The sequence below is a fragment of the Geotrypetes seraphini genome, chromosome 4 (assembly GCF_902459505.1).
Source record: "Geotrypetes seraphini chromosome 4, aGeoSer1.1, whole genome shotgun sequence".
NCBI classification, from domain to species: Eukaryota; Metazoa; Chordata; class Amphibia; order Gymnophiona; family Dermophiidae; genus Geotrypetes; species Geotrypetes seraphini.
This window is the reverse complement of record NC_047087.1, coordinates 148,832,480-148,858,892: the sequence shown is the minus strand read 5'-3', so window position 1 is coordinate 148,858,892 and position 26,413 is coordinate 148,832,480. Positions and strand designations below refer to the sequence as shown.

Below are 26,413 nucleotides of genomic sequence, written 5' to 3'. Positions count from 1 at the left end.
GAAGTGTCATGGTTTAGGGTTGCTTTGCTGCAGCAGGACCTGGCCAAGCTCACCATCATAGAATCCACCATGAATTCTACCATGTATCGGAAGGTGCTTGAGGAACATGTGTTACCATCTGTAAGAAAATTAAAGCCGAAGTGGAACTGGATCCTGCAACACAACAATGACCCAAAACAAACCAGTAAATCCACCAAGGACTAGTTGAAAACTAAGAAATGGAGAGTCCTGGAGTGGTTGAATCAAAGCTGATCTTAATACCATTGAGATACTGTGGGGTGATTTGAAAAAGGCTGTACATGCAAGAAACCCCTAAAACATCTCACAGCTGAAAGAATTCTGCATTGAGAAGGGGGTCAAACTTTCCTCAGACCAATATCAGAAACTGGTAGATGGCTACATGAAGCGTCTCACTGCAGTTATTTCAGCCAAAGGGGGTAGAACTAGCTATTAGGGTATCCTAATTTATTCCTCAGTTAGAAAACAAATTTTTGTGGATAACTTGTTCATGAGTAAATCAAGGAACATTTTTGTTGCTTACCTGCAATTACATCACTTTCTTTTCCAGAGATTTAAAAAAAAAAAAAAAAAGATTTGGCACCAATTATGTGAACATTTTTAAAGAAAGAATTGAATATTTCATGAGGTGTCCTAATTTTTTCACATAACATTAGCTAGAAAAGGAAACACACAATGTCCGGTCTCATGTTTAAAAATGGTCTGCACTAAAAGAGTATTTATCTTAATGAACTTCTTATTTTTGCTGTTCTCATCTTACATATGTTGTGTATGCTTATTTTGATTGTTGGGGTTTTGGTTGTTTTGTTTTTTTTACTTCTGTTTGCCTTCTATTTTACAAAGGTTGTTAAAGCTGTAATTTTTTTGGATTGTTTCTATACATAAACATAGACTTTTAAAAAAATAAATAATTTCCTCAAGCGTTCCATTTTGATAGGGAAAAAAAATTATTGTTTTGAACTGGCTTACTTCTTCCTAGTCTACTTTGCAACAGTTGAGGCTCCAGATACTCTTGCCCTTTTAAAAATGGAATGTTCACAAATATATAACTTGATGTCAATCAGAAATCATTGGCTTAGATAGACCTGGAGTCAGTGCTGTAGTAATGGGGGGCAGAAAGCCCTGGACGCTGCCATCTCTCCTTCTCACCGCCCCCAGCACTTCACAATGCACGCGTCTCTCTTCCCTCCCGTACTTCTAGCTCTTCGCCAGCACAAGCAGCAGTTCCAATATGCTGCTCGCGATGGCCTTGGCTCTCCCTCCAATGTCACTTCCTGGTCATTGGGAGGGAGAGAGTCAAGGCCAGCACAGGCAGCAAGTTGGAGATGCTGCTTGCACTGGTGAGTTAAAGAGATACAGGGGAAGGGGTGGGAGGAAGGACTGCGGGGCAGAGGAGAGGGCAGGCCCAGGCGCCTCCCATCCTTGCTACACCACTGCCTGGAGTCACTTCTAGCATACATTGTCTGCAGCATGAGAAGTTGCCTTTTGAACTTGTAAGGATCCTATCCTATATAATAAAACCCTAGAGCGCTCATGCGCTCTTGAAATTTCGTGATCCCTGCCGCCGTGATTTCTGATCTGTCGCAGCCAATTCGGCGGCAGGGAAAATTCTGGCCACTCCCCTCCTCCCGCCCTCACTCATCAATCGCTGGAGGAAGCGCAGGCAAGCTCTCTCCCTGCCCGCGTCCTCGCCACCCCGATTGGTGCTGGCGGCGGCTGCCGGGAGGAGGGCTTCGTGGAGCGCCGCTGCACACCAACACCTTCACAGTCTCCTTAGCATCCTCGCCACCCCAATTGCCGCTTCCGCGACGCAGGCGAGATAGGAAAGGGTAAGGGAGCCGAGTCAGCGGGGGTTGGGCTGGGAGGGAAGAGAAGCGGTCTGCCTCGGGTTTTTCAAGGCCTGGCTTCTTCAGGCAGCAGCAGCGTTTACAATTCGCTGCTGTTGCCGGCTTTAGGCCTTCCTCTCTGGCGGGTCCTGCCTACTTTCTGTTTCAGGAAGATGACCCGACAGAGAAGAAGTCCTGAAGCCGGCAACAGCAATGAATTGTGAATGCTGCTGCTGCTGCCCGATGAAGTTCAAGGAGGAAAGGGAGCAGAGGGGGAGAGAATGGCTTGGAGGGAAGAAGAGATGGCAGGGCATGGAGGGAAGTAGGAATGTATGCCAGACCAAGGGGAAAGGAAGGAGGAGATGCCATATGGAACAGAGAGAGAGAGGGTGGACACTGGATGGAAAGAGAAGAGAGGGCAGTGAATGGAAGGGGCAAGACAGAGGGTGAACAGTAGATAGAAGGGGTAGAGAGAGAGAGACAGACACTGAATGGAAGTGTGAGGGAGAGGAGGGACAGCCACTGAATGGAAGTCTGAGGGACAGGGGGAGCAGACGTTAGAAGGAAGTGGGGAGGAGAAAGAAAAAAGGGCACATGCAGGATTGAGGGAAGAGGATAGAGTTAGAAATAAAGATAGACAGGGGGCCAGGGAGAGAGAGACAGAAAGAATGTCAGACAGACAGCATCCAAGGAGAGAGAGACAAATAAAAAAAACCACAGACATGTACTCTAGCACCCGTTAATGTAACGGGCTTAAACACTAGTCTCTGTATAATTGACTGAACACCCAACCAGATTGAGATGCATACTAGATACGAGTTCTATAGTTTCTAAAGACAAGGGGGCGGGGGAGAAAGAAGAGTGTTCTATGCTCTCTGACTGGGGAGCTCATTGTCTTGATCAAATGGCTCAGGGTCTCTGATTTCCAGTGGAAGATTTATGGTGGATCAACTATCTAGAGCTGTGGGCAGTCTGAAAGGCTTTACAGTCAGCCTACTCTTTGGTTCAGGCCAGGCCTATTCAGATTCTGTTTGACAGTGCAGCAGTGGTCTGCTATATAAACAGGCAAGGGGAAGGGGGAAGCAAAAGTGTTCAGCTAGCCCAGAAAGTGCAGCCTCTTTTGCAGGAGGAAGCCTTTTATCTCTCCACCTGGCTGGATCTCCTTGGTTTTTTACAGATCCCCTGGATCTGGAGGGGATTCGGACTTTCACCCGCTGTCTGCGGCCGGTAATCACCGACTGCAGGAGGACTCAAACCTTGGACAACCCTGAGAGGCGCATTTAGGGAATTGGTTTGGTTTCTGACTTGTTGGAACACTTTTTTTTTCCAAGGGTGTTTGCTTTCGGGATGGCATCCTATGTGGACAATAGCTTCCGCCAGGCGATGATTAAGAACCCAACAGAACACAGCCCGCAGGTAAAAAAACTCTTTCCCTACCTCTCTATAAAGCCCACTCTGGGGAATGACCAGGCAGGGGAGACAGGCGAGGGCAGACGGAGCGCCAGTGAGTGAAGGAAATCACTCGCTGTATGCTCCGACCGCCTCTTCCTGTACTAAAGTCAGGCCTTACCAATCAGGAACTGCGTGTCCCATGAATTTCGGGGGAGTACTGTACTGCCTTTTTTAGTTTTACAGTTTATAAACCGCCTTTTTGTAGTTTTATAACCACATTCAAAGCAGTTTATATACAGATACTTCAAGCATTTTCCCTATCTGTCCTGGTGGGTTCATAATCTGTGTAATGTACCTGGTTAATGGAGGATTAAGTGATTTGTCCAGGGTCACAAGGAGCAGCGTGAGATTTGAACCCACATCCTCAGGGTGCTAAGGCTATAGCTCTAACCACTATGTCAGATACAAGTACATATTTAATTCTTCATTCCCCCATCTTGGCATCAAGATGTGAACAATCTCCCAAGACTCATCAAGTCTGAATGAGACTACCTTAAATTTCAGAAGATCAAAATGGCGTCGAGAACGGACGCCTGAACGAGCGGCGCTGCTTACCTCGCCTGAACCGGCATTCGCATTGACTCTCCCTCATATTTCATCATGGGGAAGAGGAAGGGAGCCTCTCGCCCTAACCCTCCGGCGACTGGAGCCTTTCAGCGGATGGTCCAGACGTCGATTCAAAGCGCGTTGACCCGTTTGGGTGAAGAAACCCATTCCACTTTGGGGGAGAACCCGGGATTTTCGGGCACTCTCAGCGCGGGAAGCCGGGCATCATTGAGCCCGGAGCAAATGCTAACTCCTCACCAACCCAGAAGCGAAAGGATGCAGAAGTCAGAGGGAGTCCTGCCTCCGAGAGATGGAAGTCTGGACACCTCTGTGAGAGGGGCACCTGCACGGGACTCTTTGGAGGAAAGAACAGGTGAACAGGGTCATCCAAGTCCCTGCATCAGAGGAGAAGAAGAGGTGAAACACGCTTCGGGAGGGAGAACTGTAATTTTTGGGGAGTTGAGAAAGCCTGAGAAGATTGATATGGAAGCGCTCTGGAAGGCCATATCAATCATGGATTCCAACCTGAAACTATCTTTGTGTTTTGAAAGTGGATTATGGTACTGTCCTTTCTAAGGTTGAGCAACAAGGGATTATAGTAACTAATTTAAAAGAAAAATTGGAGAAGCATGAAGAGGATTTGGGACAAATGAAAAGAGTGGAATTGGAAAGGATTAAAGAGAGTTCTTATATTTCACATAAAATGGAGAATTTTGAGAACCAACTACAGAAAAATAACTTAAGAATGTTGAATTTTCCAAAATGTCCTATTATATCACCTGTAGAAATGGTAAGGAAATATTTTCAGGAGACCTTGGCCATTCCAACGGAGAATTTACCTCCAATTGTGAGAGCTTATTACCTGAATACTAAACGATCACAAGAGAAGTCTCTACTCCTATTGGAAAGCAACCGGCTCAAAATGTGGACATGGACTTAACAACTTATTTAGAAAACTCCCTTGAGATTGTGACTGATAGAACTACCTTGATGCTCACAGTAGCCCTGGAAAGTGACAGGGAATTTATTTTGCGTTTGTATTTCCGTCATATTAATGACAAGTTTTTGGGCTCTAATGTACAAATTTTTCCTGATTTAGCTCAAAAACCCAGAGATGTAGGAAAGAATTCTTGGCCTTAAAACCAAGAGTTCTTGCTCTAGGGGCTACATTTCTTGTTAAATTTCCCTCAAAATGTTATGTGCTATTTCAAAATAAGAATTTTTTATTTTTTGAGCCCAAACAGTTATTGGAATTTATTACTTCTAAAGAAGGTGTGGATACCATGATTAATTAGATATGACCTTCCATCTGGTAGTGAAATGGGTTATCTTATGTCATTACTCTAATAATCTAATAGTTGATTTGAAATTTATTTCCTTTCTTGATCTCCAATATTGTGGGCTAAATAAGAGTAAATATTACTTGTTTATATCTTATTTTGTTAATTTTAATTTTTTCATCTCTGATCTGTATCAAGTCATCATTGTATACTTGTATTATTATAAAAATTCAATAAATAAAATTAAACAAACATAAATTTCAGAAGAAACTAAAATCATTCTTCTTTGAAAGCACATACTCTGTTGACATCTATGTAGTATGGGACCACAACAAACCACTCATTTCATATTCTAATCACCATAGACTTTGCTTATCTCAACAGCCTGGATATCGCAGTCTCCGAACTAAATCAACTGACAGTAATTCATACCAGTGCACTACCCACCCACCTTTTTGATGTAGCCTTCAATCCATAACCCTGCTCCCCACCCTAAGCAAGCAGTTTAACTATTTCTCCTAAATCTATCCATGGCATCTGTTTGTCTGTGTTTAGATTGTAAGCTCCTTAATGACTCTGTACAGCGCTATGTATGTCTGGTAGCGCAATAGAAATAATAATAGTAGTAGTAGTAGTATACTGTATTTCCAATGATTTTTTTTTGTGCCTCTAAATTGCCTCCTTCAACTTCCCCTGAGACTTCCACAAAGCAGCTCCTCTCACCCACCCTTGATTCCTATTTTTACTGTTATTCTCTAAATTGTAAGTCGCCTTGAACCTAGTTAGGTATAGAATGACCCAGAAATTGTAAATTAGATTATTCTCTATTTCCACCCACTGGTAGCTGAGCTTAAACCACAAGTTCTGGATTTATCGCTTGAGATGCTATGGAATAATTCGATATTTTCTCTTATGTGGTTTTCATTTTATTATTCTATGAAAACCAATGAAATGCTTGGGAACTATGCCATTTAAGCCCCCTCTCTTTTCTCCTCTCAATCAGACTGACACAGAGAGCAAAGATACAAATTTGGAAATCTTTCGCACTTGTTCAGCATTAAAACATGGTAGTCCAGAGGCAAAACATACTTTTTAAAACCTAAGCATAGACTTTGTGTTGGAAGTCTCTATAACTTATAGCTAGTACTTGTACAAATCACACTACTTTTCCCCATATTCAGTTACTATGCCATTGGAATTTTGGATCATTCTTCAAGCAGAAACATGAAAAAGTTATTGTGCAATGCTTCTAAGCTTTGTTTATGTTCTGCATTCAACTGAAGTTAGTTTTCATTTGTTTAAAAGTGGTTATATAACATAATAAAAGAGGCAGCTTCTTGCCAATTGGTAAGAAGAAGGGAAATGTTATAGGAATATGGCAAGAACCTTTAAAACCTTACTTTAAAAAAGTTTAGTAAAGTGATAAAACAGTAGCTCGCATGAAGCACAAATAGGAAAGTACTATGCAAACTGGCAGTTAAATTTCAAAGGTTCTAATGCACCATTCTACATTTTGAATGAAACTAAGATGAAAAATATAAAACTAAGAAAACTTCAGAAAAACACAATGCATCACTCTACATCCCTTCAAAAAAGGCAGGAAACCAAAAAAAAAAATGGATACAATGTCTATAAAACCCAGCCTTTAAACATACTTATGGAAGAAGTGTCCACAAGGCAATTTGCGTGCAGACTGCATGGAGTCCCAGCAGATGGCACAATCATCATTATTAGTAGCTAGTTCTTCAGGTGTGGCAACAGCAAACCTTGAATAGAAAGATCAAATGGTCTTGTCACGACAGTTCAGTGGCACTAATATGAATATCAATTACTGCTAAACATTTTCAATGTGAAAGCTATTTCTAATAGAATCTAAAGATGCTGCTCAAGGTGGTTTAACTTTAAAAAAAAAAATCAGTAGATACTTACTACATATAGATTATGCATCATTTACACACACAAAATCAAATTATTTACCTTTAGCAGGATGGTAGGAGACCATCACTCTTTTGAGAAGTTTCACTATATACACACACCACTTCCTGCCTGCTTTCATCATACAGGGATTGACTTAGTCTTTATCACATAAGAGTACAACTCCTCAAGGAGCTGGGTGGCATATGTAAGAACTTGTGGTTACAAAGACCCTTATTACAAGTAAGAAAGTCTTCTCCAAAGACAAGCAGTCTAGCAAGGTCTTCTCAGAAGAGACTCCTAGGTATATAGTGCTTTTAATAGAAAATAAGGAAATACACTCTGTCAGTTTTGTTAGTGCCCATGCCAGAGTCAGATTGATATAATTTCCCATAGGCCTTCGCTGACATAAGTAATGCCAACTGAAAATGCTGAATGGTAGCGACAGCTAGGCTGACACACTCCTCCTTCCATATTCGCGGTTTCTGTATCTGCAAATTTGGTTATTTGCGTTTTTTTGGCCCGGAACCCTCCCTAGTGAATTGTGACCTTACCGGGAGCGATCTTCCTACACGCACAAGCAGCCGGAGAGCTTGGGCAGCGATCAAAATTACAGGAGGATCTGGAGGAGAAGGTGCCCTGTTCCTCACCCTAGCCCTGTGCCCTTCTGCCATGGCTCTGCACCTTAAGCCCGAAGCGAGCCAGCTCATGACAGTGGAGGAGAGCCTGCAGACCGGTGAACACAGCTCCGGTTGCCCCCGCACCTCAAGCCCCTGAACGTGCAGATGGAGGTCCGCAACGCCACTCGTCACATCGTTCTGCATGCCGACTGCCTGGCTGTGCACGGACCTTGCCTGGTGGTCTAGTGGTGACGCGGAGCAGGAGCGATCTTCCTACGCTCCTGCCCCGTGCAAAGACGTCATCAAAATGGCTGCCATGAGTTCCCGGGAACTCATGGCAGCCATTTTGATGACAGCTTTGCACGGGGCAGGAGTGTAGGAAGATCGCTTCTGTCCCGTGTCACCGCTAGACCACCAAGTAAGGTCCAGGAGGCGGGGGGTGGGTCAGAGTCAGACCAAAAGTTATTTGTGAATTTTCTATATTTGCGGGCCGGCTCTGCCCCTGACCCCCGCAAATACAGAGGGAGGAGTGTTGCAACAGGTAAACAACTTGTATTTAGCAGCAAGTAACCTTTAAGGGGATTCTATTCTAAGGGGAAGGACAACCTGGAACTGAAGAATATAGGCATGGGAAAGAGAAGGGATGGAGTTGCTTTCTAATCTCTAAAGAGATTCTGGAGGGCAGACTGGCCAAACTTACTGTTATATCAGGAGCCCCTATACCTGGGAGTTGCTAAAGTGAAGGTGAGGGCACTGCAGAAGTTGATTAACTTCGCTGCAAAATTGATTACTGGTGTCTCAAGAATGTCTCACATAACCCCAGTACTGAAACAATTGCATTGGTTACCCATGCAGCAAAGAGTTCTCTTTAAGATTCTTTCAACTATGCATCAGATTTTGTATCATGTTTCTCCAGTTTTACAAGGATGTTTTGAAATTTATCAGCCTAGATGTCTGAGATCAGAAAATAGAATGAAATTGAGCTTAAAGGGTAAGATGTCAATCTTTCATGTTAGGATTCTGTCTGTGGCAGGTGCTAAGCTTTAGAATGCGTTCCCTGGAATTTTGTGATTCTGTGTTGAGAGAATGAATTTTAAGAAAATGCTGAAAAATCAATTGTTTGTTAGTGCATTCCTGTGTTAGTTTTTTTGTTTTTTTTATGAGAGCTGTACTGCAATTGTGTCTGTATGTGGTGTTTAACTTGTTATGATCGCAATTTTTATAAACCGTATAGTTAATACACGGTATATAAATTTTTAAATAAATAAATAAAACATATCCATATTGCAGATTTCCTCCATGAAGGCTGTTCTGAAGGGGGATATGAACACAGCCACACCTCTAAAATTGCAAGCTTTGACATAACCCTCAAAAAATCAAATCTCCCTACTCACAAGTGAAGGCCATGCAACCTTCAGCCAACTGGACAGAATGCATTTGAAACAAACAAAACATTTATAAAAGCTTTAATCCATTCCAAGTAGAAAGCTAAGATTAATTTACAATCCAACATGTGCAATGTGCATTCAACTTCATGAGCCTGAAAGGGAGGGGAAAGTATTGATAGGACTATTAAGTTTCAAGTTTAATTAAAAATTTGATTAAATCGCAATATCATAATTCAAAGTGATGTATAATAAAAAAAATAGGGAAAACCAATTACATTCAGATCGAAATAAGACGTGGACAAAAACAGATCAATACAGAAGGAAAGCGAGAAGAACTACAATTAAAGAAAAGACTGGTAGGGTAGCCTCATGAAAGTTTCATATTTCAAATGTGTCTTTGTACAGATGCATCTTTAAGATGGAAATCTGAAACTACCTTAGGAAACATAGTAACATAGTAGATGACGGCAGATAAAGACCCGAATGGTCTATCCAGTCTGCCCAACCTGATTCAATTTAAATTTTTTAATTTTTTCTTCTTAGCTATTTCTGGGCAAGAATCCAAAGCTTTACCCGGTACTGTGCTTGGGTTCCAACTGCCGAAATCTCTGTTAAGACTTACTCCAGCCCATCTACACCCTCCCAGCCATTGAAGCCCTCCCCAGTCCATCCTCCACCAAACGGCCATATACAGACACAGACTGTGCAAGTCTGCCCAGTACTGGCCTTAGTTCAATATTTAATATTATTTTCTAATTCTAAATCCTCTGTGTTCATCCCACGCTTCTTTGAACTCAGTCACAGTTTTACTCTCCACCACCTCTCTCGGGAGCGCATTCCAGGCATCCACTACCCTCTCCATAAAGTAGAATTTCCTAACATTGCCCCTGAATCTACCACCCCTCAACCTCAAATTATGTCCTCTGGTTTTACCATTTTCCTTTCTCTGGAAAAGATTTTGTTCTACGTTAATACCCTTCAAGTATTTGAACGTCTGAATCATATCTCCCCTGTCTCTCCTTTCCTCTAGGGTATACATATTCAGTGCTTCCAGTCTCTCCTCATACGTCTTCTGGCGCAAGCCTCCTATCATTTTCGTCGCCCTCCTATGGACCGCCTCAAGTCTTCTTACGTCCTTTGCCAGATACGGTCTCCAAAACTGAACACAATACTCCAAGTGGGGCCTTACCAATGACCTGTACAGGGGCATCAACACCTTCTTCCTTCTACTGACTATGCCTCTCTTTATACAGCCCAGCTGTATAACTTAGATTTTAGGGGGAATCACTCAGGTATAATGACAGGAAGTACTATTTCACAGAAATGGTGGAAGATGCCTGGAATATCTTCTCATGGAAGACGGTGGAATGGAATTTAAACATGTGTGTGATAGACAATGGAATCCTGAATTGAAAGATTAGGTTTTTACCTTTGCTAATTTTCTTTCTTGTAAATCCTCACTTTATTCCGGGACCAGTGGGTTGTTCACCTTCTCCCACCAGGGACTGTAGGAAGCTTCAAACATTTGAAGCTTTCGCCAATCCCCCCTCACAGCTTACCACTAAACATGCCCCTGCAGTCAGTCTTCAAGCAGCTAGGAACATCTGCAGAGGATAAACAAGAGAGAGAGGAACGGGGACCTGCTCTATAAGTAAATCCAATTCTGCTCATATAAACAAATGAAACATAGAAACATAGAAATAGACGGCAGATAAGGGCCAAGGCCCATCCAGTCTGCCCACCCTAATGTCCCTCCCCTACCATTGCCCTGTGAATAGATCCCTCCTCTTCCTTTGCCCTGTGAATAGATCCCACGTGACGATCCCATCTGGCCTTAAAATCAGGCATGCTGCTGGCCTCGATCACATGTAGTGGAAGACTATTCCAGCGATCAACCACCCTTTCTGTGAAAAAGAATTTCCTGGTGTCAGCTCGTAGTTTCCCTCCCCTAATTTTCCATGGATGCCCTCTTGTTGTCATGGGACCCTTGAAGAGGAAGATATCTTCCTCCGTCTCTATGCGGCCCGAGAGATACTTGAACGTCTCGATCATGTCCCCCCTCTCTCTGCGCTCCTCGAGTGAGTATAGCTGCAATTTGTTTAACCGTTCCTCGTATGGGAGATCCTTGAGTCCTGAGACCATCCGAGTGGCCATTCTCTGAACCGACTCCAGTCTCAGCACATCCTTGCGATAATGCGGTCTCCAGAATTGCACACAGTATTCCAGGTGGGGCCTCACCATGGATCTATATAATGGCATAATGACTTCCTGCTTTCGGCTGACGAAGCCTCTGCGTATGCAACCTATGACTTGTCTTGCTTTTGATGAAGCTTGCTCCACTTGATTGGCAGCCTTCATGTCCTCACTGACGATCACCCCTAGGTCACGTTCTGCTTCAGTTCTTGTAAGGATCTCGCCATTTAGGGTGTAAGTCTTGCATGGATTTTGGCTGCCCAGGTGCATAACTTTGCATTTTTTGGCATTGAAGCTGAGTTGCCAGGACCTAGACCAGCGCTCCAGTAGGAGTAGGTCGTGCATCATGTTGTCGGGCATTGAAACATCATCTATTGTGCATTTGCCCACTACATTACTTAGTTTGGCGTCATCGGCGAATAATGTTATTTTACCCTAAGCCCTTCTGCCAAGTCCCTTATAAAGATGTTGAATAGGATTGGGCCCAAGACCGAGCCCTGTGGCACTCCACTGATCACCTCCGTCATTTCAGAGGGTGTGCCGTTCACCACCACCCTTTGAAGTCTACCTCCAAGCCAGTTCCCAACCCATTTTGTCAATGTGTCACCTAATCCTATAGAACTCATCTTGCTCAGCAACCTGCGGTGTGGTACGCTATCAAATGCTTTGCTAAAGTCCAGGTACACGATGTCCAGGGACTCCCCAATATCTAACTTCCCCGTCACCCAGTCAAAGAAGCTGATCAAGTTGGATTGGCACGATCTCCCTTTTGTAAATCCATGTTGACGGGGATCCCGTAGATTCTCCTCATCCAGGATCTTATCCAATTGGTGTTTTATCAGAGTTTCCATTAGTTTGCTTACTATCGATGTTAGACTTACTGGTCTGTAGTTTGCTGTCTCCATCTTGGAGCCTTTCTTGTGGAGTGGAATGACGTTAGCCGTCCTCCAGTCCGACGGAACGCTGCCTTTGCTAAGGGAGAGGTTGAAGAGCTTGGACAGTGGCTCCGCCAGGACATCACACAGCTCCCTTAGCACCCTGGGGTGTAGGTTGTCAGGCCCCATTGCCTTGTTAACCTTGAGCCTTGATAGCTCACTGTAGACACTGCTTGGCGTAAACTCGAAGTTACTGAACGGATCAACTGAGTCATCCCTTGTCTGTAGCTGAGGGCCAAGCCCCGGCGCTTCTCGGGTGAAGACTGAGCTGAAGTATTCATTTAATAGTTGGGCTTTTTCCGAATCCTTTTCCACATAGTCTCCGTCTGGTTTCCTAAGACGTACAATCTCGCCTGAGTTTTTACTTCTGTCACTGATATACCTAAAGAAGGATTTATCTCCCTTCTTGATGTTTTTTGCAACAACAATGTAAAATGAAATAGGTTATGAAACATTGAAAACCTAAACGACAAAACAGTGCTATAAGGAGGCAAAGCATGCACTGTCAGAAGGGGGTGCCAGAACTAGAGAGGCCCCCCCAAATTAAGTGCTGGTCAGAAACAGAAATCCAGTTTACCAGTATTTATAATGCAGACAATCGGCGAATCAGCAAGTATAGAGTGGGTTCCCGGAATAAAGTGAGGATTTACAAGAAAGAAGATTAGCAAAGGTAACAACCTAATCTTTCGTTCTTGTACAATCCCACTTTATTCCGGGACCAGCGGGATGTAACAGAGCAGTCCCGAAAGTCAGGGTGGGACTGATGAGCCTGCTGCCAACACAGAGGAATCAAAAGCACCATCCTGCTGGGCCGCCACATCGATCCTGTAAAACTTGGTGAAGGTATGCAAGGTGGACCATGTAGCAGCACTACAAATCTCATCCAGAGACACCACCGACGATTCTGCCCAAGAGGAGGAAACTCCTGTGGTCGAATGAGCCTGCACCCCAAGGGGGGGCTTCAGGCTTGCTACTATGGAAGCCGTGGAAATGGTCGAGCGAATCCACCTAGAAATGGTAGCCGTAGAGTCAGGCCTACCTTTGCGGGAAGGATCCATCAGAACAAACAGGTGGTCCTAGAGACAAAACTCATTGGCAACTTCCAAATATCGTAACAAAAACCTGCATACGTCTAGGGACCGCAGCATTTGGTCCTGGACCTTCGAAACAGAGGAAGCAAATGCAGAAAGCTGAACTTCCTGATTGACATGGAAAGTGGAGGCCACGTTCAGAATAAAGGAAGGACAGTACGCCACATCACCACAGAGGCCGCAATACTCAGAAAGGGATCCCTGCAGAAAAGAGTCTGAAGCTTTGAAACTCTCCAGGCTGAAGTGATAACCACAAGGAAGAGCATCTTGACTGTGAGATCCATCAAAGATGCCTGCTCCAAAGGCTCATACAGAGGATGAGCCAGAGAATGCAAATCCAAATTTAAAGTCCACGTCGGAAAGGAAGCCTCAGCCAAATCGCGCCCTGCAGAAAGTGGACCACATCCGGATCAACAGCTAATGAGCCCCTCAATGCAAGAGGATCCATACACGAAGACCTGCAATCTGAACCTGGTGCAAAGCCATTGCAAGGCCCTTCTTCATGTCATCCAGGATACGAGAAATTGACGGAAGGATCCTTCTGTCGTAATGTGCACCATACTTAGTAGCACCGCCAAGCCTTCACATAGGCTGCAACTGTGGACTTCCGTTAATGGTGAAGCAATGCGGCAATCACTGCTGAAGAATAGCCCTGGCCTGACAAGGCCGCGCACTCAAGAGCCAGCCATAAGACTAAAGTGGTCCAGATCCTGCAGAGCTATTGGCCCCTGCGTGAGGAGGCGAGTGACCCGGCAACCGGAACCCCCCTCTGGAGTTGAACCAGGTCGACATGCCTCGGCCAATCAAAAGCCACCAGGATTACAGGCCACACATGATTTGGTATCTGTTCCAAGTCATTCGATCAGGGGCCACGGAGGGAAGACATAAAGAAAATCCTCCCAGGGCAAGGGCTGAACAGAGCGCCCATGCCTTTGCTTCCAGACTCTCGACGATGACTGAAGAACCGATTGGTCTTCTTGTTTGCCACAGTCGCCATGAGATTGAACATGGGGTACCCCCACCGGTTCACCATGCAATCGAACGCTCTTCGAGAGAGAGATCACTCTCCGGGATCCAGTGTCTGCTGACCGAGTTTACCTGAACATTGTCCACAAGGTGCTTTTCTGCCCACCAAAAGGAGCAGCCAAGCCTTCACACTTAGAGGGACTCCTTGTGCCACCACTGTGGCATTGTCTGAGAACACCCATATGACTCAATGATGGAGATGACCCTGGAAATGGAGAAGGGCCAGCTAGATCGCTCACAGTTCCTGGTGATTGATTGACCACTGGCACTTCGAGGGCGCCCACTGGCCCTGAATGGGGACAGCCATGTGAAGACTCACAGCTGTTGACAGAATCACCCCACTCCAGACTGCTGCAGGCCACTGCAGAGCATAGTAGGGGTGCAATTAACAGGGTTCTGCTTTGGATTCCTGTGCGACAATAGAGCCTCCTTTAGTGGACACAGCCAAGCTCTGGCCCATGGGACCACATCGATCGCCCACAAGACCAGGAGAAACTGCCATGCTATCAAGGTCGGAGTGACTCATTGAAGCATCTCCTGATGGGACATGGGTAGAAACACTTTGTTTTGAACGGCATGAAATCCAACACCCAGGTACTCCAAATCCTATGTGGGCTCGATATGACTCTTCTGGAAGTTGACCACCCAGCCCAGACGATGCAGCAACTGTACCATCTGCCTTACTGCCTGATGCCCCTCAGAGAGGGAGCTCTGATCAATAGGTCGACAAGATACAGGTGAACCAGGACACCCAGGGAGCGAAAATGGGCCACCACCACCATCATCACTTTGATGAAGGTCCGGGGTGCTGTTGCCAATCCAAAGGGGAGAGCTGCAAACTGAAAATGCTGCCCCAAGACATGGAACTGCAGAAACTTCTGGTGGTCTGGGAAAATGGGAATGTGAAGTTATGCCTCCAATAGATCTAGGGAAGCTAGAGAGTCCTCCAGTGCCACTGATGCTATTACTGAGTACACAGTCTCCATGCAGAAGCGGGGCACTTTCAGAACAACATTGATCAACTTGAGGTCTAGAATCGGACCCCCAATCTTTCGATCCTTTCTTTAAAACAAAGAAGTATATTGAGTAGCTCCCAGAATCCAAGTTTCATTCTGGTACAGATTCAATAGCCACAAGATCCCAAAATCGCGGACCGATGCTTGCATCCGAACCACCTTCTCAGGGCGGCCTACAGGGGAAGCCAGAAATACTCAGTCAGAGAAACTCCAATTAGTGGCCATAGAGGAGGACCTCCAGAACCCAGTGGTCAGAGGGGATGGTCTCCCATTCTGCCAGAAAGGGCAACAACCTCCCCCGATGCGCAGAGACAGCGGCCCAGCGTTAAACCATTTCTTAGCAGTAGATGCTGGCCATCTTGTCGCTGACTGCTGATGGTTAGACCCACTGAAGTGTGGATTGGCAGACGAAGAGGACCACTGCCCTGAGGAAGAAACTGAGTATAGACTGGATCGTCGAAAGAAATGAAAATTAGAACACCCTGCACTTCAAGAAGGGCGGAACTGGCTCCTAGGCAATGCCTTGGGTTTACGATCCTGAACACTGGCCACAAGGTCAACCAGATCCTGCCTGAACAGGAGCCGACCCACAAAGGGAAACCTGCTCAACGGAGCCTTAGAAGAGGAATCCCCAGACCATCGCTGGATTCAGAGCATTCTGCGAGCCAAAACAGAATAAGTGCCCAGCTTGTCAAAACTTTTAAGATGTCGTACAAGGCATTAGCCATGCAATCTACTCTGGAGATGAGAAATCCAAATCACGAAGCACCACAGCTTGGAATGACATGCCCAGGCCACAAAGGAGGAGGCTGTCGCCACTTTAACACCAGCTGCAGGCGAAGCAAATACTGTAGACGTTGAAGGATGAAATCCATGTGTCGGTCCTGAACATCCTTCTGGACCACCCCATCATTGCTGGGGAAAGATGTGCGTTTGGTGACATGCGCCATTGAAGAATCCACCTTCGGGGAAATAAAGCACTTGTTAAAGACATCTACCATGGGATAAAGCCACACCATTGTTCAAGCATATTTCAAGGGACCCACTGGATTATCCCAGACAGGTTCTCAGCTGGTTCAACGGGTTTCTAAAAAATAGATCTTACAGAGTCATCAAGAACGACTCCTACTCCCATAGCTGGGACAACTCTTGTGGTGTCCCCCAGGGCTCGCCACTGTCCCCCACCCTATTCAATATCTACCTCATCTCCCTGGGAAACCTCCTGCACAACTTCAAGCTCAAATTCTTCATTTACGCAGACGACATCACAATAATCATCCCTCTAACCAGTTTCACCCTAGAGCTGCTTGATTCTATATCACACTTACTCAGGCAGATAGAACTCTGGATGCTATCCCATAGACTAAAATTAAACGCTGACAAAACTAAATTCTTCCTGGCCTCCCCCAACGACAAACTCAAAACTACCTCAATCCAAGTGAATGGATCGGACTTTCCCCTAGAACAAACCCTAAAAATACTAGGAGTCACCCTAGACAAAAACTTTCACTTGAGAAACACACTGATCTTACCGTCAGGAAATGCTTCTCGGTGCTCTGGAAACTCCGCACCATAAAAAAATACTTTGATGACAACTCATTCCGACTGTTAGTACAATCTTCCATTCTCAGCATCCTCGATTATTGCAATATCATTTACCTAGGCGCCATGAAGAAAACCACCAGGAGACTAAAACTGATTCAGAACACTGCTGTCCGCCTTATATTTGGCTTAAACAAATGGGAACATATCACCCCTTTCTACCATAAACTGCACTGGCTGCCATTTGAATCCAGAGTACTGTTCAAGTTCGCATGCCTCAGCTTCAAAATGGTGTTTGGTCTATCCCCAAGCTACCTCATCCCCCACTTTAAATTAAATCACAACAAGAAGAACTCTCGCAGAATTCATCTATTCGCCTTCCCCTCCCTAAAACTATGCCCTCTCAAACGATTCGTTGACAAAACCTTCTCCTTCCAGGCGGCCAAAATAAACTCATGGCTTGCCCAAATTATACTTGACGCCCCCACTTACCTGGACTTCAGAAAAAAACTCAAAACTCACTTATTCCACAGACAGAATCCCTAACACTCCCTCTCGCGACTTCTACTCCCTTCAATACACTTGAACCCCCACCTTCCCCCCCCTAGGTCCCCTCCAAACCTATTAACTTCCCGGTCACTCATGTATATTCCATGTACTATATTCCCAGTATATTCCTTGCATATTCCTTGTATTCTCCTTGTACCATACTCCTTGTATTCTCCTTGTATATTACTTGTATATTCCTACTGATGGTATTTTATATCGACTTCATCTCGTTAAATTCCTGTTAACTTCAACGACATGTACATTCCAAAAAACTGTAAATTCCAACGTTATTTTCATGTGTAATCTTATTAACTACTGTGAACCGCCTAGAACTCTCTGGGTATGGCGGTATACAAAATAAAGTTATTATTATTATTAGTAAGAATCCGAACATCATCAGGATTATCTGGAAAAGAGGCAGATTGTGGCTTCTGGACACTGAGGGAACATTCAGAAGTGACCGTCTGTTCCGTCTGCAGCTTCAATTCCCGCAGAGATTCAAATATTAAATCCACAAGGTGCATGGGCTTAAAGAATCTGCGTACTGTGGGGTTCACCCCCAAAACACGGGCTCCACACAGGTCCAGAGCCTGGATATCTGCCTGATTCGCCACACCCATGGCCGCAGAAGTGCCGCCTGGTGAAAGCAAAGGAATGGACAGAGTGTTTGGTGCAACTGCAGGCACAGTCGGCATATTCCCTGGTACCTCCACAGGAAGGCAAGAAGATAGACCCTGGTCCCTTGGAGCAGCGATCCCTGTGACCAGCAACGAGGCTGGTGGAAGGAAAACAGGCAGGCAGAATCTTTTTAACTAAGTACGCCCAATAAAGCATATTCACAAATTCCAAGGGAAAACCATTCTCCGCTGTGGGAGCCGACTTCTGTGCCTCAGATTTGGAATGCTTAGAAGATATGAGGTTTATCACCTGAGCTGCACGTGCGGTTCGCCAAAACGCTGTCAGCATACTCCCAAGGGCACCCCGACACCAATTTGCGTGAGTCGGGGCATAAGAAGCTTGAAGATCCTCTCCGGAGGTCAAAGGCACTGCGCATTTGAGCAAATTTCAACTCCTCCCCCAGTAGACACAGGACACGTGGAACATGGCTGCACAACAGACAGCCATCCACCGCAAATAAGGCATGAATCCATCCCATCCTGCCCTGGGGAGGTCATCTATGTGGTTTTTCTTTAAAAATGAAGCTATCAAATATGAAAAATAACTTTAAAATCAAATCTGGCAAAATCTAAAATGGCAACTGAGGCCCTGTTTTGACTAAAATAGCCCAGGAAAACCACATAAAACACTCAAAAACAGAGGTTTTAGGATTTTAAGGGTGGGGGAACGTAGGGCATGCGGGGAAACCATCTAAAAACCCCTTTTTAAAAACTCCCCCAAATCTCTGATTCAAACTGTTAGCTTGCTCTCACATAAACAGGTGTTGACAGGAAAAACAGCAACATTTTATTTATTTCTTTTGCTTACTAGTCTTTTAGCCCGTTACATTAACGGGTGCTAGAATATATGTCTTGTCAGTCTTTCTTTCTGTCTCTCTCTCTCTCCCACTGTCTGTCTTTCTTTGTGTATGTCTCTCTCCCTGGCCCTGTGGCTTTCTTCCTTTCTTTCTGACTCCCTCCCGCTGTCTATCTTTCTTTCTTCCTCCCTCCCGCTGTCTGTCTTTCTATCTGTCTCTCTCCCTGCTCCCTATGCAGCAGCAGCATTTCTCTCCCCCCACTTCCCTTTGCAGCAGCCACAGCAGCATTCCCTCCCCCTCCATTTCCCTGTGCAGCAGCATTTTCCCCACCCCACTTTTCTGTGCATCAGCAGCATTTCCCTCCCCCCACTTCCCTGTGCAGCAGCCACAGCAGCATTCCCTCCCCCTCCATTTCCCTGTGCAGCAGCATTACCCTCCCTCCCCCACTACCCTGTGCAGAAGCTGAAGCCGCATTCCTTCTCCTGCCATTTCCCTGTGCAGCAGTAGCATTTCCCTCCCCCTCCACTTCTCTGTGCAGCAGCAGCAGCGGTATTTCCCTCCCCCTCCTTGTGCAGCAGCATTTTCCTCAACCCCCCTTCCCTTTGCGCAGTCTGGCCTGCTCCCTTAAGTCCCTTGCCGCTCCCCCTTTCCCGAGTTCTGGCCGGCTCCCTTAACAGAGTTTATTTTTAAGTTTAAAGGTGCCGCCGCGGCTCCTCTCACGATCACCACCTGCGTCGGAAGCCTTCTCCGATGCAGGTGAGGCTCGAGAGAGGAGCCACCGCTGCGGCTTTTAAACTTTAAAAAAACTTTGGCTGGGCGTGAAGTGTAAGGGAGCCGGCAAGTCCGCACATCACATTGGGGTCTGCGAGAGAGGGACCACTGTATGCACGCATGTGCACTCCTGCCGGCCACGGACCTACGGATCACGCAGGTAAGAGTGCGCATGTACGCTTAGCATTTTATTATAGTAGATTGTGCTGAATAAGAGAATTGTATGCAGAGCTGAACACTATTTACAGGGAGATCCTTTGCCTCAGTGAGCTGGAAATCTGGTTTTCAAGTCTGACTGCCCCACCGGCCTGACCACCACGGCTGGTGGAGGAACGCAGATTGGCTCCAATCCTAGTCATGTCTCCATGGAACTTATCAGCCTGCGTTACACTGAACTAGCGGACAAACCTGGGGTGAGCCAGCTCCCAAGGGAAGGGTACCGGAGCCCTGATCTGATGTGTAGGCTGTCCAGGGGGTTTACTGCCGAGCAGGGAAGCTACCAGAAGCAGACATTCTCCAACAATATGCAATCTCCCGCAGTCAAGGACATCCCTGCAGGGAACCTCCACAGCACAAGGGTGAAACCAAAACCAAAAATTACTGAAATTACTATAAAATCACTAAAAACACAAGCAGAAAAGATAAGCTCCTACAGCCTGGCTTGTAGGAAGTTAAGACTGGGAGCTGCAGGGATGTGTTCAGTGGTAAGCTGTGAGGGGGAGGGATGAAAGCTTCAAATGTTTGAGGCTTCCTACAGTCCCTGGCGGGAGAAGGTAAACAACCCACTGGTCCTGGAATAAAGTGGGACTGTACAAGAAGGAAGGCTTAGAACCAAACAAGCGTAGCGGTGATTAAATGGCAATATTAGTAATTGAGAAGCGAAGTCAAAGCTGGGCAGACTTTTACAGTCTGTGCCATGATCACGGCTGAACAGACAGGTCAACACTGGGCAGACTTTTACAGTTTGTGCCATGATCACGGCTGAACAGACAGGTCAATGCTGGGCAGACTTTTACGGTCTGTGCCCTGATAATGACAGCAAATCAAGTATATATATATATATATATATATATATATGTGTGTGTGTGTGTGTGTATGTATGTATCATTACATCATACCTTATGTGTTTATCTTATTGGGCAGAACGGATAGACCACACATATCTTTATATGCCATTCTCCTCAATGTTACTTGGGGACGGTACGTATAAGGCAAGCCATCCTCCTTGATGTTACTTGGGGACAGTACGTATATGGCAAGTCATCCTCCTCGATGTTACTTGGGGACGGTACGTATATGGCTAGCCATCCTCGACAATGTTACTTGGGGACGGTACGTATATGGCTAGCCATCCTTGACAATGTTACTTGGGGACGGTACGTATATGGCTAGCCATCCTCGACAATGTTACTTGGGGATGGTACGTATATGGCTAGCCATCCTCGACAATGTTACTTGGGGACGGTACGTATATGGCTAGTCATCCTCGACAATGTTACTTGGGGACGGTACGTATATGGCTAGCCATCCTCGACAATGTTACTTGGGGATGATACGTATATGGCTAGCCATCCTCTACAATGTTACATGGGGATGATACATATATGGCTAGCCATCCTTGCCAATGTACTTGGGGATGATAAGTATATAGCAATAAACAAGTCTCAATGTTTGGCTAGCCATCCTCGACAATGTTACTTGGGGATGATAAGTATATAGCAATAAACAAGTCTCAATGTTTGGCTGTTATATGTGTTATATGTTGGCATGGTAGAGACTTGACAACTAGTGTTTTAAGCATGGGTGGCTGGGGCTCACACAGAATCATGTACACAGTAGAGAATGACACGCTGACAGAATTCATCACTGCTCCCATCCCCACAGATAACCATGGGAAAACATTCCCATGTCATTTTTTAAGGAGAGAGGGAAGAATCAGAGTATGAATAATCACAACCACTGACCTTCAAGCCTTGCATTAAAGAATGTAGGTGAAGGACTGAAGTTGAGATAGACACTAAAGAATGACACGGGATGGTTTCCCGTGATTATGCATGGGGACTGAAACATTGATTAATTCTGTCACCATGTCATACTCTGGTGCACAGTTCTGCCTACCTTGTTGGGCAGACTGGAAGGACAGTCTTTCTGAAGTCATATACTGCGTTATTGTTTAACTTTGAATGGAGGTACAAAACCACTCTATTATAGAAAACTGTATAAGATGGATCAGTCTCTAGAGCTTGGAACTGCATGCTCAGGAAGATGAATGCACATTGCACTTATCAGATTGTAAATTAACCTTGGTTCTCTACTCAAATGTATACCTGTTTATCTTTGAAGCCATTTTTCATCTGTGTATAACAGGACATGTACCTGCTTCACCTGAGGACAACCATGTGGCTTCTGCTGCTTTCCTTCATTGTACAAGGTAAGCATTAATACTGTATTCTAATGTTACAAGTCATTGCATAAAGATCTGTAGCTTGTACAAAAAAAATGCATTAAAAATAGGCAATAGTTTTAAAATACATTTTTAATCCTTTTCTTGGGGCAAGAAACATTGCAACTGTTTTCCTGGCATTTGCTTCTTAGTGTTAATTGCATCCATTCTGGACTATATTATCATATAGCATGAGTATTACTTTGTCTGTGCTAAAACCAGAGATATTCGATATGAAAGTGTGTTGAATTTTAAAGCTCAGTCTACAAATTCACTGCTTCTGATTTTGGGTTTCTTGCAAAATAATAGACCCCCCCCTCTTTTTGATACTCCTCTGGTCAAAATGATAAGAAGTAGTGGGGAGCATGTGGCTGTGTGCATGTGTATGGGCAACTCTCCCGGCACTGAAATGATTGTGCATGCTAGTTTGGAACAGAACCGCACCGAAATTATTGTGCATGCTGGTTTGGAACAGAACCGATATATTTAACAACACCTTATTCTCCAACTGCTCTCCCTCCACCTTTTTCTAATAAATAAAATATCAAGTTCATTGTTGACTAGAAAATTCATTAATCTTGGTTGGAATATACATATATCTATTCAACAATAATACACAGTATTTAAGGTCATTATTGGATGCCAGTTAGGGTATTATAAATCCACATGAATTAACAAGTTCCCAGTTAAAGCTTTCCAGTGTTCTGCACAGTCTGTCATATGTATGACTACCTCCCCTCAGGGAGGCAGTCATATGTATGCGGTCGGTGTCAGGAGCTGAAAATCTTGAAGAAGGAGGTCAGGCAACTGAAGGACAGGATACACAAACTGGAAGGACTCTACATCACAAAAGACCCACTCAGGCAAAAGGAGGACTTCATGAGAGGGAGACACATCAAGGAAGAAGACAGAGAACTTGATAAATTCATTGAGGAGGCCTACAGGAGGAGGGTGGAAGAACACGAACATCAGAGGGAGGATGAAGACACACCAACATGGAAGGGAGAACATGTGCAAGATGACTCCAAGGAAGAAACCCACAGAGGAATACCGCAGGAAAGAGAGGAATGGTCTAGTCGAAGCCCAGAAGAAGCAGCTAAGCACACCGAGGACAAAGATGAAGAAGCAGCGAAGCACTCAGAGGACATTGACCTGCGACTGGAACGAAAATTGAAGAAGGGAAAGTCTGCAATCCTAGTGGGTGACTCAATCCTCAGGCAAGTAGACAGCCACATAGCAGGTGGGAGAGAGGATCGAATGGTGACCTGCCTCCCAGGAGCGAGAACAAAGGACATCGTGGACAAAATTGGAAGGATCCTAGAAGGAGCAGAGACGGAAGAGACCACAGAAATGATCCACATAGGGACAAATGATGTCAGCAGGAGGGACTACAGTAGAAATGCACTGATAGAACAATTCAAGATTCTAGGAAGAAAGTTGAAGATGAGGAATCAGAAGATTGCATTCTCAGAGATCCTATCAGTACTGAGGGCAGATGTGAAGAGACAGATGGAATTACAATCAATAAATGCATGGATGAGGAGATGGTGCGAGGAAGAGGGTTTCCACTTCATGAGGACAATGTTTTGGGGCAAGAGCAAGCTCTTCAGGAGAGATGGACTGCACCTGAGCGCAGCGGGAACTAGACTTCTAGAAAACAACGTCAGGAGAGGAATTGAACAGGCTTTAAACTAAGAAGAAGAGGAAAGCCGACAGTCGATCAAGAGTCGACGGTGCGGAAGAAGGTATCCCATGAAGATACTAAGTGGGAGAAATGCTGAGAAGAAGCAACAGGCAAAACACAGGAGTCGACTGATCCATAAGAGGAGGATAAGAGGATTGTAGCACATGAGAAGAAAATAAAGATCGCAGAACAGGGAAAGGAAGCAAAGACAAAATACTAGAACTTAAATTGCATATATACTAATGCGAGGAGCCTAAGGAACAAAATGGGGGAATTAGAAGTCATTGCCAAAACTGAGAACCTGGACATCATTGGGGTCTCCAAAACATGGTGGAATGAAGAAAACAAATGGGACATAGCACTTCCCGGGTACAAACTCTATCGCGAAGACAGGTCAGGTCAGAAAGGAGGAGGACTAGCCCTATACATAAAAGAAAGCATACACTCGACCAGAATTGACACAGCAGCGACGACCAATAAACTGGAATCGCTATGGATTAAAATACCGGGAAGGAAAGGGTCCAAGATACAGATGGGCCTGTACTATCGTCCATTTGGGCAAACCGAAGATACCGATGAAGAAAAAAGCATTTATTTCCTACAAGCAAACGGAGAATAGGGAAACCAAACTAGAATATACGGCCAGGTCTACAGCGGTCAAAACAGCAGTTAGGAAGGCCACACTTCGAGTAGAAGAAACTCTAGCAAAGAACATTAAGAAGGGGGACAAATTCTTCTTCAGGTATATTAGTGACAAAAAAAGGAACACAGACGGGATAGTAAGCCTTAGAAAACCAGACGGGAATTATGTAGAATCAGACTCCGGTAAAGCCGAACTACTGAATGAATACTTCTGCTCAGTCTTCACCTGCGAGGCACCGGGTCACGGTCCACAGTTGCAAGCTAAGCAAAGTGCGGAAGACCCATTTCGGAATTTTGAGTTCACACCTGGCGGCGTTTACGGCGAACTGACAAGACTCAAGGTGAACAAAGCCTTGGGACCGGACAATCTGCATCCCAGAGTGCTCAGTGAGTTGTGTGATGTCCTGGCGGAGCCATTATCCGTGCTCTTTATGTGTAAATATGTTTATTGAACAAGAATGGAAAAGCAGTATACAGAAAATCAAAACTTTTTCCTCCATACCATCACAGTTCCCAATCCCCCCCATCCCCCCCTCCCACCCCACCCAGGCAGCAGCAACTAGAACCAATATAAGAAACAAACAAAAAACATCTCAAGCATCCCAGAGTTGCCTACGAACATAAGAAGTAAAGGTCAAACTAAAAGAATACCAACATTGACGAAAAAGTCTGCCTGTCTTGGCTGACATGTCCACATGTCTCTGCGCTCCAGCAACATTTGCTGCAGCATTAATGCTCTCCACTGTTGAATAGTCGGGGGTTGAGAAGAAAGCCACTGCAACAGAACATACTTCCTCCCCAGCAGAATAGTCCTCTTGAGAAAGGCCAAACAGCCCGGCTTGGGCGGGTGAAAACGAATCTGTAGAGTAATGAGGAAACTCGGGTGGAGTCTCCAGGAGCACCCCCATAGCTGGGCCACAGCAGATACCAATTGCAACTAAAAGGCAGACACCAATGGGCAGGTCCAAAACATATGTCCAAAAGATGCCATGGGTTGTTCGCATTTACCACAGCCATGCTCCGCACTAATCCCCATCACATGAGCTCTCTTGGGGGGATAAAAAGCTCGCAAGAGAAATTTATAATTGCGTTCCCACTCCATGGAAGATAGGCGCAGGGCAGTCCCCAAGCAAAGTCCCTTTCGAATCATGTCGGCAGTGATAGGCACCTGCAAATCCATCGTCCATTTCCTGGCCAAGGTCGGAAAATCAATATCTCCCAAGCAGTCCAGAAGCAACCCATGATACAGTTTCAGGGGTATCAGGTCCTGTGCTGTCAGCCCAAGAACTTCGTGTAGTTTAGTGTAGTTCTCCTCACACAGCACCACCGGTGTCAGGGTCCGCAAATAATGCTGCAATTGTCTGTATGCAAACCAATCAGCTGCGGTGAAGTGGAACTGTGTGGTTAGGTCTGTGAAGGAGATAGGAAGTCCCGTGTGTTGTACGGCCTGTGAGATGTACTGAAGCCCCACTGAAGTCCATCGGCGAAACGATCCAGAATCCAAGCCAGGTGAAAAATCACCATTGCCAGCAATGGGCAAGCAAGACGTCACCCTGGAATTGATCTTCAACAGTCTGCATAGGGATTTCCAAGCCCTGCGCATGGCCGGCAGAAGTGGATGAGAGGTAAGCTGTGGCAAATCCGGCAAGTGGAGAGCATGTAATAAGTAACTAAAATGGTATGGTTGAAAGCAATAACATTCTATCTCCGGTAGAGAAAAATAGGTAGTAGCACAAAACCAATCATGGATATGTCTTAGCTGGCAAGCAAGGTTAAATCTAGAAACACTCAGGAGACCCAACCCCCCCTTCCTACGAGGTAACATCAACTTAAATAGAGAAATCCTAGCCCGCTTCCCCTGCCAGAGATACGCATGAAGGTGGGAATTGTGTTGAGATACATGAGCGGGGGAAAGCATGACGGGGAGCATCTGTAAGACATAAAGCCATTGGGGTAAGATCATCATGTTGTAGAGGGCAATACGGCCCGAAAGGGACAAGGGA

At 45.3% G+C, this 26,413-nt stretch overlaps 1 protein-coding gene across 2 annotated transcripts in view; it reads right to left on the bottom strand.

Annotated features, from left to right (window-relative positions):
• Window positions 1-26,413, bottom strand: part of AMFR (autocrine motility factor receptor) — a 705,232-nt gene that overhangs the window by 384,001 nt on the left and 294,818 nt on the right. For both annotated transcript variants that reach the window (XM_033940583.1, XM_033940582.1), the window contains one exon: window positions 6,778-6,888. In XM_033940583.1, the coding sequence (XP_033796474.1) occupies window positions 6,778-6,888 (111 nt within the window). The remainder of the gene's footprint in view (window positions 1-6,777; window positions 6,889-26,413) is intronic.